We start from the raw sequence: 12,682 nt of genomic DNA, 5'->3' as shown, positions 1-12,682 counted from the left end.
GACAATTAAAATATAATTTTGACATTTTTTTATGTTTAAGTGGATAGTGAAAATTTCACTTTGACAATTAAAATATCAATGCTGACTAGATTTTACGTTTTAGTTTAGTATAATGAAACCTATTTTTTTCCTTTTCTTTTTTATTATTTTTATTATTTTAAGAATTTTCTTTCTTTTTTCAAAACATTACTGAAAGGGAATATTCTTTAAAAAATAGTGATGATATTATTTTTTCTATTATAGGTGATATAATTGTTTTGTTATTTTCTCCCAAACTATGTGAAGTAAAATCTTATTGCCGATAAAATTTTCTCAGTAAATCATACATTTTACTTCGAAAAAACACAAAGCGCCTTTGAATAAGTACACATTAAGAATTTCTTATTTAATATTTTTCAATAATTTGGAATCAGAAATTGATATGAAAAAATGATAATAAAATATCAAAGAAAATTTCCAAAATGTGACATTTAAATATCATCCTGATAAGAAAAATGTTGTTTTAACATTTTAAATATCATAAAACACATTTTATAGAGCATTTTTGGCTGATATTAAAAAAATGTTAATTTGATATTTAAAAAATGTTAAATTGATATTGGTTTTTTTCGGTGTTGTTATCGGTCCCTCTATCCACTGCTTCGACCCCAATCATCCATCTGTTTGCTAAAGGCCTAAAATAAAAATTTCCGTAGCAAGAGTTCCCATAAGATTGCATTCATTTCCAAAACTTTGAAGCCGTTTTTCTCAAAACTACAATTTTGCAGATTCGTGGTTTTGGCGTTGTGCCCACGATATATAATTCAATTGTGTAATTTATTACCTACTTTTTCTTGCATGGAGAATACTTTTTTTTTATTCCGAAGTAAGTTGAAGTTCGCATTGTTTTTGTTCATCATTTTTAGTTAGTTTTTTACTAAACTGTCAATCATTAAATAAATTTACTTAGTAGGTACATTGGAATTAAAAAACGTATGAAAAAGTAGGCAATAAATGTATTACAGTCGACTTCGCTTAACTCAAACACTAAAATTGCAGAAAATTTATTTCACCTAACCGGAGTTTTCAGTTAAAGGAACTTCGGTGAACTGAAACTAGTTTTAAAATGCCGTTTCCAACAAAAAGATATTTTCAATAGGCGCAAAACTATAGTATCATGAAAATGACGTTTTCCAAAAGTTCGAATGCGGGTAGCGGGGAAACCACGCAACTTAAAATTAAATCATTATGGATTTGCTTCCTTATAGTCCTAGAGAACCCCTACAAAGTTTGAACAAAATCTAAAATGAGACAGCAATTCCGATTGAACGATTTCATACGGAATGTCATATTTTTCTGTAGACGGTCCTTAAAAATTGTTGTAATTCCAACGCCTTTCTGACATGAATTTAGCCAAATTTCTATCTTATATTTTGAAAATGAAAATTTTATTTAAAGGCTTATTCTGGCCGCCATCTTGGAGTCGCAATTTTGAATAAAAAAAGTTGGCAGTTCTCCATAATAATATCCTTCAGTTACCAAATTTCATGACATTTCGTGAAGAAATGGCCGTGCTAATGAATTTTGACGCCAAAAAGCACCAACGGCACCACTGTGTGACGGTTCAAAAATGGAAACAGGAGCTGGGTGGTTCTGCAAAGCTCTCAATATCAGAGAATCATTTAAACTCCCAGACGACTGTAGTGCCTTTCATGCTGAGATTTTTGCTATAGAAAGAGTGGCAGAATTGGTACACAAGAAAAAATTAATCTCTTCGGAGATTATTTTTTGTGGGCAGCCAAGCTGCTATCAAAGCTTCAGCAAGTGAGACTATAACATCCGAGGCGGTTTTAAACTGCAGAAAAAAAAAATCAATAGTACTTGCTACCTCAAGCAAGTAAAACACTGCTGGGTTTCTGGGCATAGCAATATAGAAGGAGATGAAATAGTAGATGAACTAGCTAGGATAGGGTTAGCATCAAATGAAAGAGGTAGCACCAATTAGCAAAGGAACCAGATATCCCTATCGGCGTACTCAAAAGGGAAATAGACCTAATGACTAAAGAACAAATCAATAACTCTTGGAAAACTAGGGACGATTGTCTTATATCTTAAGTTCATATCAAAAAATCAATGAAAAAGAAACTCGGTATATTTTATCTCTGAGCAAAAAGAATATTAGAGTCTTGATAGGTGTAATAACGGGTCATTGTACCATCTGCCATTGATACAATGGCTAAAGCGGCCCATACAAGCCACACTTGTGTGCACACCGGAGCGACAAAATAAAAACTTTTTGATTTTTTTGTGTCGGTGTCATGATCGGTGTGCCGTCTGTGGTGCAGTGTACACACAAATGTGCCCACAAGTGTGAACACAACTGTTTTGTCTATGGGCCGCTTAATATAATGGGTGTATGTGCAAGTGACTTCAGCAGGAGCTGTCAAGATGAAGAAGAAATAGAATCCATTAAACACCTGCTCTGCGAATGTCCAAACCTCCAAACAAACCGACACCGTTACTTCTGAAACAGGTTCGTGGGAGAACTAACTAACTAACTACCTAACCTAACCTAATGGGTGGAATTATAATTCATTTAAGTGATTATATATAGAGATTATTTATAGACATTTATACTTCTGATAGTCTAACTGACGGACGATTGAAAAATCAGGGCATATATAAATAAATGTTTTCACAAACACATTCAAATTTAAAGCTCACTTTAATATTCAAATAAATTCTACATATTTCACCACACAAAATCAAATTTAATAGTCAGTAAAACTTAACCAAGCCACATAGGGGTAGGCATTTTTAAAAACCTTAAACGTTTAAAAGGGGCAAATGTGTTGAAGTTGCACTTAGTTGCATTTTTTTGCAGGTTCAATTAGATAAGAGTTTGACCTTTAGGAAACATTTAATTTTATCACATAATATTGTGTAAAAGAACTTATCTCCTTACCAACACAGAAAGAAAATTACTTTTACGTTTAATTTATATTTAGATTCAACATATCACTTTTTATCTATAAAGTAATATAACACAGTTTCGTATCTCTATATCAATATTCCATAACAACTTTTTCCTATAGCCACTTCAAAAAAAAAAGGTAATTACTTACTTAAGCACTGTCGCTTAATTATAATAAAATTTAATTTTATCTTTGGGCTGAAAACTCTGAACTCTAGACCGCAGCTGTTAGTCACCTGGAGTGGTAGTCAATTTTAAAACTATAAAAAAGGCTAAACATTTTGTACGTTTGGATCAGTTCAAAATTTTGTGTTTTGTTCGCCTAAATTGACTTTAACCCTATGTGAAAGCGTAAGGCTTTAAACTGACTATTAAATTAGTTTTTTACTGACTTCCAAAAAGGAGGAGGTATTCAATTCGTCTGTATTTTTTTTTTTTTTTTTATGTTTGTTACCGCATAACTTTGGACCATGTGAACCAATTTTGATAATTCTTTTTGTATTGGAAAGCTATTCGTTCGCTTTTAGCCATATGAACTATTTTAAAAACCATAAAACCCAGTTTTGAACCATGGAAGTCGGTTTTGTTTTTTGCTAAAAATGATTATTCATATTAAGGACAGATAAAATAGTATATTAAATCAACAAATAAAAAAAATTGTCACACTCATGAAACTTGGCAAAAAGTTTGCTTTTGGGATACAAAAAAATAGGGTGGAAGGGTGTTTTTTGACAAGAGGGATGGGGTGAAGGTTGAATATAAAGTGGAAAAAATGTTTATGATGATATTCCACAAATAATTTTGTCCACTATACATATTTTTAACCTTCACCTGTCCCTCATGTCCGCGAAAAAACACAGTTCCACCCAACTTTTTTTATAGACTTTTTTATCTTTGGTTCTTATCCCAAAAGCAAACTTTTTGCCAAGATTCAAGAGTGTAACAATTTTTTTTGAATGCCTATTTTACCTACATATATAGGTACTAATAGGTAGTAAAAAATGTAGAATTCAGATAAATATTAAAGTGAGCTTTTAATTTGATTATTGGTAGCAGATGCGTACGTTGAGCTGCCGGGGCCTGGGACAAGACTTATTAAGGGGCCCTTTTTTTAAAGAAAATGTTGTGCTTTTGTTCTGGAGTCTTTTTAGATATCGTTTGGTCGTCCGGAACAATCCGAAATATTCCGAGACAATTCTGATATTGTTCGCTTGGAAAGTTCTGATTCTGAAAACGCAATAGGATTCAAAGACGCAATCGATAACAGAAGCAGGCACACGTTTTTTCATAATATGAGTTTCAAATATTAACGTTCTCTTTGAATATTTTTTGTTTGATTTATGGAGTAAAATGGTTCCTGCTTTTACTAAATAAAAATAAAAAAACAACAAATTGGTGACCGATAAAAAATAGTGTGATTTGGGTGAAATAATTATATCTTTAGTTTATTCATATTGACCGGTGTGGTAATATTTGACGTTTTTCTATTACAAATACAGTGAAACACTAGCTTCATAATAAAATTAGTAGGATTCAAATTTGTTCGTCTTGTCTTCCGAATCGGTTAGTTTTAAACAGTTCTAAAAATGAACACAGTAAACACAGTAAAAATTTATCTGTTCAAGTAGAAATCAATAAAAAAATAATGAAATAATTTATGACAGAAAATAGTTTTCCATATAAATATGTTTGTTGTCTCTAAACACTTTATATATTTTTGGGGCCACTGTTCCTCAGAAGAACGCCTGGGCAGTACCGTATTGGTTTTCAAATTAAAATTATATTGTTTTTTTTTTGCATTAAACAAAGAACAATAAAATTTTCCGGAGGCCTAATCAAATTACGGATCTACAGCAATTGTGTGGTCAGCCATCAATGCAGAACGCAAAAAAGGTCTTAATTTGTATTTCTTGAGTTCCATTAAGTGAACTTAGGAAGCTAAGTGAATAAAAGATATCAGAGATACCCAAAGGAGATGGGAAACTTTCGTACGTTTTACCCCCCAAAACCCATTTGTTTATTTCGTGTTGTTGTAATCTCTTTTGTATTCGTGAATAAATGTGAAAAACACACATAGTGTAGCCACGGTGTTTTTACGCACACCTAAGCAAAAATGTACGATTTTTCACGCATACTTAGTCAAAAATGTATATTTTTTCACGCATACTTATCCAAAAATGTCTAAAGCAGCTTGTAGGCAAACGCGTATGACGTCAGAAGTTTCTCATCTCTTTTGGGTATCTCTGAAAGATATATTATCTTCGTTATTTTATTTCTATTAACAGATTTCTTCCCTACACTACTTCCCAGGGGGCCCCCGAATTAGTTAGGATTAGTACTCACAGGATCTGAATTCGACGCAATGGATCTCAATAGATATATAAAGCTTTGAGGAGCTATTTCCGTTTGTGTTTGAGACTCTTGATTAAATAAGAACATTGGAAAGTGACGCAAAGAACTTAACAAACGCTATGGATTCCGAGTTCTTGAATAGCTTAAAGGTTATAAGTATGGTTTACCAACTCTCGTTGCTATTAAGTAGTGAGTTTCAAAGAGTGAATTTAGACTTGGTACAAGCTATGGATTTCGACAAAGATTTAAGGCATGAACCCAAAAGACGACTCATTTTGAAAGTGTTTGAATACCTATGCGAAAAAATAGCTGAAGTCCTTGACATTGGCGTTAAACAAAAGATGATAAATAAGCGACAAAAGAATCGTTCGAACCCTTCGGTTCAAAGTACAGAAGAGAATATTTTCGTGTTAATGGGCCTTTGAGAAAAATGTACAAACCATGAAAACATAAGAAGGGTTTTCGGTTCTTCCCAAGGATTCTTCGTCTGAAATTGACAAAGTACCTAAAGAATTTAATGAAACTGTCGAGTTTTACCAAACATTTGGCTGCAGGACCATCATCTGTTCTTCCACAGAGAAAACTAGACTACAAATAGAACAAAAAAAAGAATTTACGGTTTTAATCCAAGAAGGAAATATAATTTAAACAATCGAGTTTTCCTAATTGTTTCTTGCAGGGCAAAAAAAAAAATGCGATCATGTCGGGGATCGAACTTCAAGTCTCTAGTCGCACATATGCCACCTATACCAACTCAATATAGAAATATTGGTCAAAATTTTTGTTCTAGTGCCAAGTTGACAAAAATATGAAATTTTTACTAAAATTTTAATTTCTCCATGAAAATAATAAGAAATGTCTATGAAAAAACCTTAGCCCTGTTTTTTCTACAACTGAGTAGCTACTCATTTTTGATTTTATTCATTTGGATTGTTTTTATTTTTCGAATAAAATCAAAAAATGAGTTGCTACTCAGTTGTTCTTATAAATTGTTGATTTCAATAAGGTTTCTTCATAAAACAGTTCAATAATGTCGTTTTCGATTGGAAACACTCAAGGATTCACTCGTTCTGAAATCCAATAAAACAGTTTAAATCGCTTCCACTCAATTCGGTTTTTTTTTTGTTTTTCTTTGAAATTATCAAATTGTCAAATATTCATATTAATTTATTTTTCTTTCAAATAAAATCTTTAAAATTGTTCAAAAATATTAATGCTCAAGAAATTAATGGTTAAGTTGGCTTTCAAAATATTTTAAGTTAATTTGAAAATTAATTAAAAAATTTATTTCGGAAAACAATAATTTATTTCAAAAAATAAAAAAAAAAATTGATTGAGTGAAGAATTTGACTTTCAAATAGTGAATTCCGATTTTAAATCGAGAAGAGAATTTCTCTTCTGAGAAGCGTTTTGGCTGTCATTTTCATCCCAATAAAACAGTTTCAGAAGACTTCTAAATGCTTCCGGACGCTTCTGGACGTCCAATCGAAAACGACATAAGAAAATCTGTTAGTTTTTAGGTGGTCATATTTTTCTCTGTGTAAAGAATTAAAAACTCAGAGAAGATATTTGATCAGAAGAACTAGATCCACCCCCCTCCCTCCCCCCTTAGCGAAAAGCTATCTACGCCGCTGTTGCATACATACTCTATTCATTCTCTTCCAGATGTACCTAATCCTCAGGAAGCGTCTCCAAAGGATTCATCAGCGGGAACTGAACACATCAAATCCAAACTACCGAACGCTGTGGAGTGAACTACAATGCACCAATATCATGCGGCGAAACTCCATTCAGCACTTCAACAACGCACAATTCCAGAAGAGACTACAGTCAATAAAGCCCGGACCTGATATCTTCAAGAACATCAACCGAATCGTCGGTCAGAAGTCACCAATCCCGGAAGTCATAAATACCAACAATGGAGAAGCAACGGCATTGCAGGAAAAAGCAGAAGCATTTGCAGTCCACTTCGAAAGTAACTTCACACCGAACCCTTCCGTAGTTCCGGTCTTCTTAGAGGAAGTCGAAGCATCCATCCAAAGGACCTTATTACCTTACAACGATAAAGCAACATTCAGCGACTCCAATCCTGCAAGTGAACCAACTGACAGCCCAAACCTGAGTACCCCAGAAGAGATTGCCGAAATAATTAACCTATCTAAACCGAAAAAATCAGCTGGACCGGATGGTATCTCCAACTTCATCATAAAGAGGCTCCCGCAAACAGTGATAATCTTCTTAGCTATCATCCTCAACAACTGCATAAACAACTGCTACTTCCCACAGAAATGGAAAACTGCAAGAATTGTGGCGATTCCTAAGAAAGGTGCTAGGAACATCATCTCCAATTACAGGGCAATCTTTCTTCTCAACAATTTTAGTAAGCTCTTGGAAGAGCTGACACTCAGGAAGCTGAAGAAGTTCTGCAGCGATAACAACATCATCCCAGACATACAGTTCGGTTATCGGGAGAAGCACTCCACACTGCATCCTCTCATGAAGTTCCACCAAGACATCACCTCAGCTTTAAACAACAATCAAGTCACCGTCGCATGCTTTTTGGATGTCGAGAAAGCCTTTGACAGCGTATGGATAGATGCTCTTATTCATAAACTTCATTTACTAGGCTTTCCCTTGGCACTAATTAAAATTATTTTTTGTTTTCTCTCTCCCAGAAACTTTTTTGTGCAAGTGGAGGATCGGAAATCACCAATGAAAGTCATTAGAGCTGGAGTTGCTCAAGGATCCAAAGTTGGCCCCTTCCTTTACAGCATCCTGACGTCAGACCAACCACCTGCAAGTGAGTGCGAGAACCTGCTTTACGCGGACGATTCACTCACTTACTCCAAGTCCATCTCGCCAACAATAGCTGCCAGGAAAGTTGAAGCTCACATTCGGAAACTGTATGAGTTCTACAGTAAATGCGGTATATGAATAAACTCATCCAAGTCGGAACTACTGTGACTTAGACGATGAGGAGGAAGAGGCAGTCGATCGGCTGGAAGCTGTAGAAGCATCACAATGACACTTCCAGATGGAACTAGATTGCCAGCCAAACGCAACGCCAAGTACTTAGGAATCAACTTTAACGAGCTCCTCAGATTCAACAATCACTCCCGTTTGGTCCTCAGTAAATGGGGTATCCGAATAAACTCAACCAAGTCGGAACTACTGTGCCGTAGACGATCAGGAGGAAGAGGCAATCGATCGGCTGGAAGCTGTAGAAGCATCACATTAACACTTCCAGATGGAACTAGATTGCCAGCCAAACGCAACGCCAAGTACTTAGGAATCAACTTTAAAGAGCTCCTCAGATTCAACAATCACTCGCGTTTGGTCCTCAAAAAAGCCAACTTTGCTTTCCATCGCCTTAACCCTCTGATGAAAAGAAGAACAGGATTGAGTCAACCAACGAAACTCTTGATCTACAAGCAGCTTCTTCGACCAGTCATTGTCTACAGCTTTCCAGTATGGTACACCATCTCCAAGACAGCCATGAAGGAACTACAAATGTTCGAGAGAAAAATACTGAGGATTTGCACTGGACTCATCTTTGACCGACAGCGGCAGAAATACTATAGCAACAAGCGACTCTACGAGGAAGCAAAAATCATACCACTGGACAAATATCTACTGCAATCGGCGAAGGTACTGGTAGGAAATATCGCCAACCATCCCAATCAACTGATGAGAAGAATGACAGCCCAACAACGACATCCGGAACCTAGGTACCTTTGCGCTTTGGATATACTGGCTGAGAACATAATTTCAATGGACAACGAAGAAGTTAACTTTTACGCCGACACCCAGTCGGCTTACTACCGTGGCTAACGCCAACCAAACCAACCCCACAACTGGACATCCGGGTCTGAACACTCTGACTTTAAATTAAGTTTATCCATGAATAATATTTATTTATATTTTATAACTTAGTCATTGTATAAGATTAGGCCCCCTCTGTGCCAACAAAATTTTGTATCTATCAATGAATCTTAGACATAAGTTAATTTTAAGTCAATTGTAAATAACAAGTTCAATAAAAACAAAATTGAAAAATTGTACCTAATCCTGAAATATTTATTAGTAGGTAAATCCTTTCAATAGAAACAAGCACTATTTTATATAACTATTTTATAAGCTTTTATAAAAAAAGTAAATTTTAATTTATTTCTTAAAAGAAGCCTAATATAGACAAGTCCTAAGTTGCAATTTTTGTTAAACGAATTTTCATCATAAAATTTGAAATAAGACTTTATGGCTCTGTTAATCTATTTTTTGCTAAAACCTGGTTTCTTGGAGTATAAATCATTCGTTTTGAAAGCTTAACTTATGATTTTTTGTTTTAATAATTAAATTTACATTATTTTGTATGCATGCTATTATTTGTGCTAACTCGTGCAAACCACTCCGTCATGCATTAAGATTTTCTGCAATTGTAAATAAAGTTTGTTAACGGGTTCAGCCATTCGTCTCCTGATCTCACTTTGCCACTTTAGAAACGTTTACATTATTTTGATTCACATACAATTGGTGAACATCAACGCATCGTAACTCTCAACAAAACCTTTTCCTATACGAAGGTGCTACAGCCTACAGGTCTTGAAAATTTATAATACATAAGCTCTTTTTGTTTTGTTAAGCAACAAAACCCATCGTATAATGATTGAAGTGGGTGTGTTTAATTTTTATAAACAAAAGCTACAATCTCCTTCGTAATCTGATCATGCGGCACGTAATCCAATGAAATTTGACCTTACTATATTCGTAATATTATTTCAATATTGCGAACAGCACGTAGCCCAGTCAATTTAGTCAAAATAATGGTCATGAAATCCCATTTTTTCGAGAAAAAACTTTTTTCATGGAATGTGTTTGGGTGTTATGTCCTTATCTTGAAAATCGATTTGTTGGGATGATAGGAGGTCGGGAGCAGCCGCCGACTTATAGTTTTTATTATATATAATAAATAATAATAAATGTATTTTTAAAGTAACTTTTTTAACAAAAACTGTTTTAAACAGTAGCAAGCTAACTAGTGTTTAATTTTTCAAAGACAATTATAACATTTCAATTTCTAAAACAAGAAAAATATGAGAAAACCAACAAACTTTTATGCGTAAAGTCCAATTTGTTTTTTTCATATTTTTCTTATGTTAGATATTAAAATGTATTTTTTTTTTTGGAAATTTTGAACTTTAGTTAGCTCGCTATTGTTTAATAGAGTTTTTATTTACTCATTTTAACTAAAATGTTTTTTTTTTTTAATATTTCCAAATAAAAATAATATGATCTCCCTCTTAAATTAAATGGAAGATCATCTTATTTCGGCATTCAAGAAATTAAAATGATTTGTCACCTTAATTTAAGGGGGAAGTCATCTTAGCAAGAAACCATGCAGAAATCCGCTTAATTTAAGGTGGCTTCCGCTTATTTATAGGTGGTCTTTTTTCTCCGTGCACTTTTGCATCTTTAGTTTAAAAAAAATGAAGCAGACAAAAATACTGTATTTCTTTTGTTTCATAATAATGAACATAATTTAAAATAAAATATCTGAACTTACCTACCTGTATTACATATCTACCCACACCCAGACCCCACACGTAATATTAAATCAATTTGACTAATTCATTGTCACCTGAACCTGAACTAAGCTATTGGTAAACTATTGTTGCACACTGCATTTACTTGTTTTTCTCCTCAAACAATAGAAAAATCTGACAAAGAAACTATAATTAAATTATAGACATTTTTGTTGCAAATAGGTACTTACATATTAGTTTTTCAGTTCTGAAAGATGATTTTAAAACAAGATGAAAATACAAGACAAAAACAGGTTATTAATCCAGAAGCGGTATTTCTTTGTTTTTTTATTATTCTATTCACTGCGATGTTTTTTTTTATATATATGTATATGTAGGTTGGTTTACTTATATGTGAATTTATTTATTTTTTTCATGACCTTAAAATACACTCGCAATTTTACTTAATTCCAATGAAAAATATTTGCACTTAATTAGCACCGAACAAAACAAACATAATACACTTAAAACTTAGGATAGCACATTGAAATTTCTAAGCATTTTCTAATTATATACCTAATAGATACTAATCGATACTGAATGAATCTGAACAGGTTCACAGAAGGTCATTCATAGTGGAAATGATCAAACTACACAAATATTTGTGATACTATAGGTTTACATTTAACTATGTTTCGTAAAAACCCCTCAACCGATCAGTGATCCAAGAAAAAGGTATTTATAACAAATTGTATCTATCAGGCACATGAATGAATCCAATCATACGTAGCCGGCTTGAAAAGTTAAAGAAGAAGATTAAGGCATGGCAAAATACACGTTTGTCGTTAGTCGACTTGAATACCAACCAGATGGTCGTAAAAGGAGTTCCGCGTTAGCCCGTTCTTGACTTTTGTCTTTAGAAGCAGAAACTTAATGAAATATTCCGATCTCCGCTTTCGATTTTATAAACGGTTGTAAAATATTTTTTAAAATTTTGAACTAAAGACTGCGATCTTTTCTTTAATTTACATACATAGACAAAATAAAATATGATCCGATTCACAGAATAATACTTATGTTTTCATAATTGTTTTTAACAAAACAAAAAATAGCATATCACTCAATGATCTTAAGGTATGCTTTTTATTCTCACAAAATAATTGCTGAGGGAGCCATTCTTTTATTTCATCTTTTTATTATTATTCAGCATTTTTCAAGTTTACAAACACGAATATTCCGATCCACAAACATTAAAACTTCAAAGTCCCACACCTTATTAAAAAAAAAAAACAGCCTTTACGAACGAAAAACTCAGCCCAGCATCTGTGCGCAATATTTTTTCTTAACTGAATCTCGGGCATCGGCAAGAAAACGCACTAAGCGATCTTATTTTCAGACTTTTATTTATTTATTTTTTTGTGAAGCCACTTTCATGCCATTTGCAACTCTAAAGTCTAAACTATCTACATAGATGTTTTCACGTCACCACGCACCACGAATCTCAAAAATAGTCTGATATTGTTATTCCAGTTTGAATTAATAAAATTTATCTCGCGTTTTCCATATTTTATATATTTTTTTTTTGTTTTAAATATTTTATAATATATTTTTTTATAAACAAACGCTATTGCTTCTTAAAGAACAACGCGATCAACGTGATCCCACGTTGATTGTTCCGATGTGACTCTTTTCCATCAACACTATTCAGGCTATTGGACTGTTTACCTTTTCGTTTCGCCCATACACAAAGCACAATTAGCACTCAACTGGAATCTATGAGCCAGCATTTTGAGTGCTTTGTAAGAAACTGAAACCCCTGACTTCTGTTGAAAACTCCAACTCGAGGTGCGATAAGTAT

General features: G+C 33.5%; 1 protein-coding gene across 1 annotated transcript in view; it reads right to left on the bottom strand.

Moving 5' to 3' along the window:
* The window catches only part of LOC129906542 (uncharacterized), a 134,346-nt gene extending 121,910 nt beyond the window's left edge, over positions 1 to 12,436 (bottom strand). Inside the window, exon 1 of the mRNA XM_055982331.1 lies at positions 11,076 to 12,436. Within this exon, the coding sequence (XP_055838306.1) occupies positions 11,076 to 11,077 (2 nt within the window). The 5' untranslated portion in view covers positions 11,078 to 12,436. The remainder of the gene's footprint in view (positions 1 to 11,075) is intronic.
* Between the last annotated feature and the right edge of the window lie 246 nt (positions 12,437 to 12,682).

The sequence above is a fragment of the Episyrphus balteatus genome, chromosome 1, assembly GCF_945859705.1.
Source record: "Episyrphus balteatus chromosome 1, idEpiBalt1.1, whole genome shotgun sequence".
In the NCBI taxonomy this organism is placed as follows: domain Eukaryota; kingdom Metazoa; phylum Arthropoda; class Insecta; order Diptera; family Syrphidae; genus Episyrphus; species Episyrphus balteatus.
The sequence above is the reverse complement of the archived record's forward strand: the minus strand, read 5'-3'. Positions and strand labels throughout refer to the sequence as shown.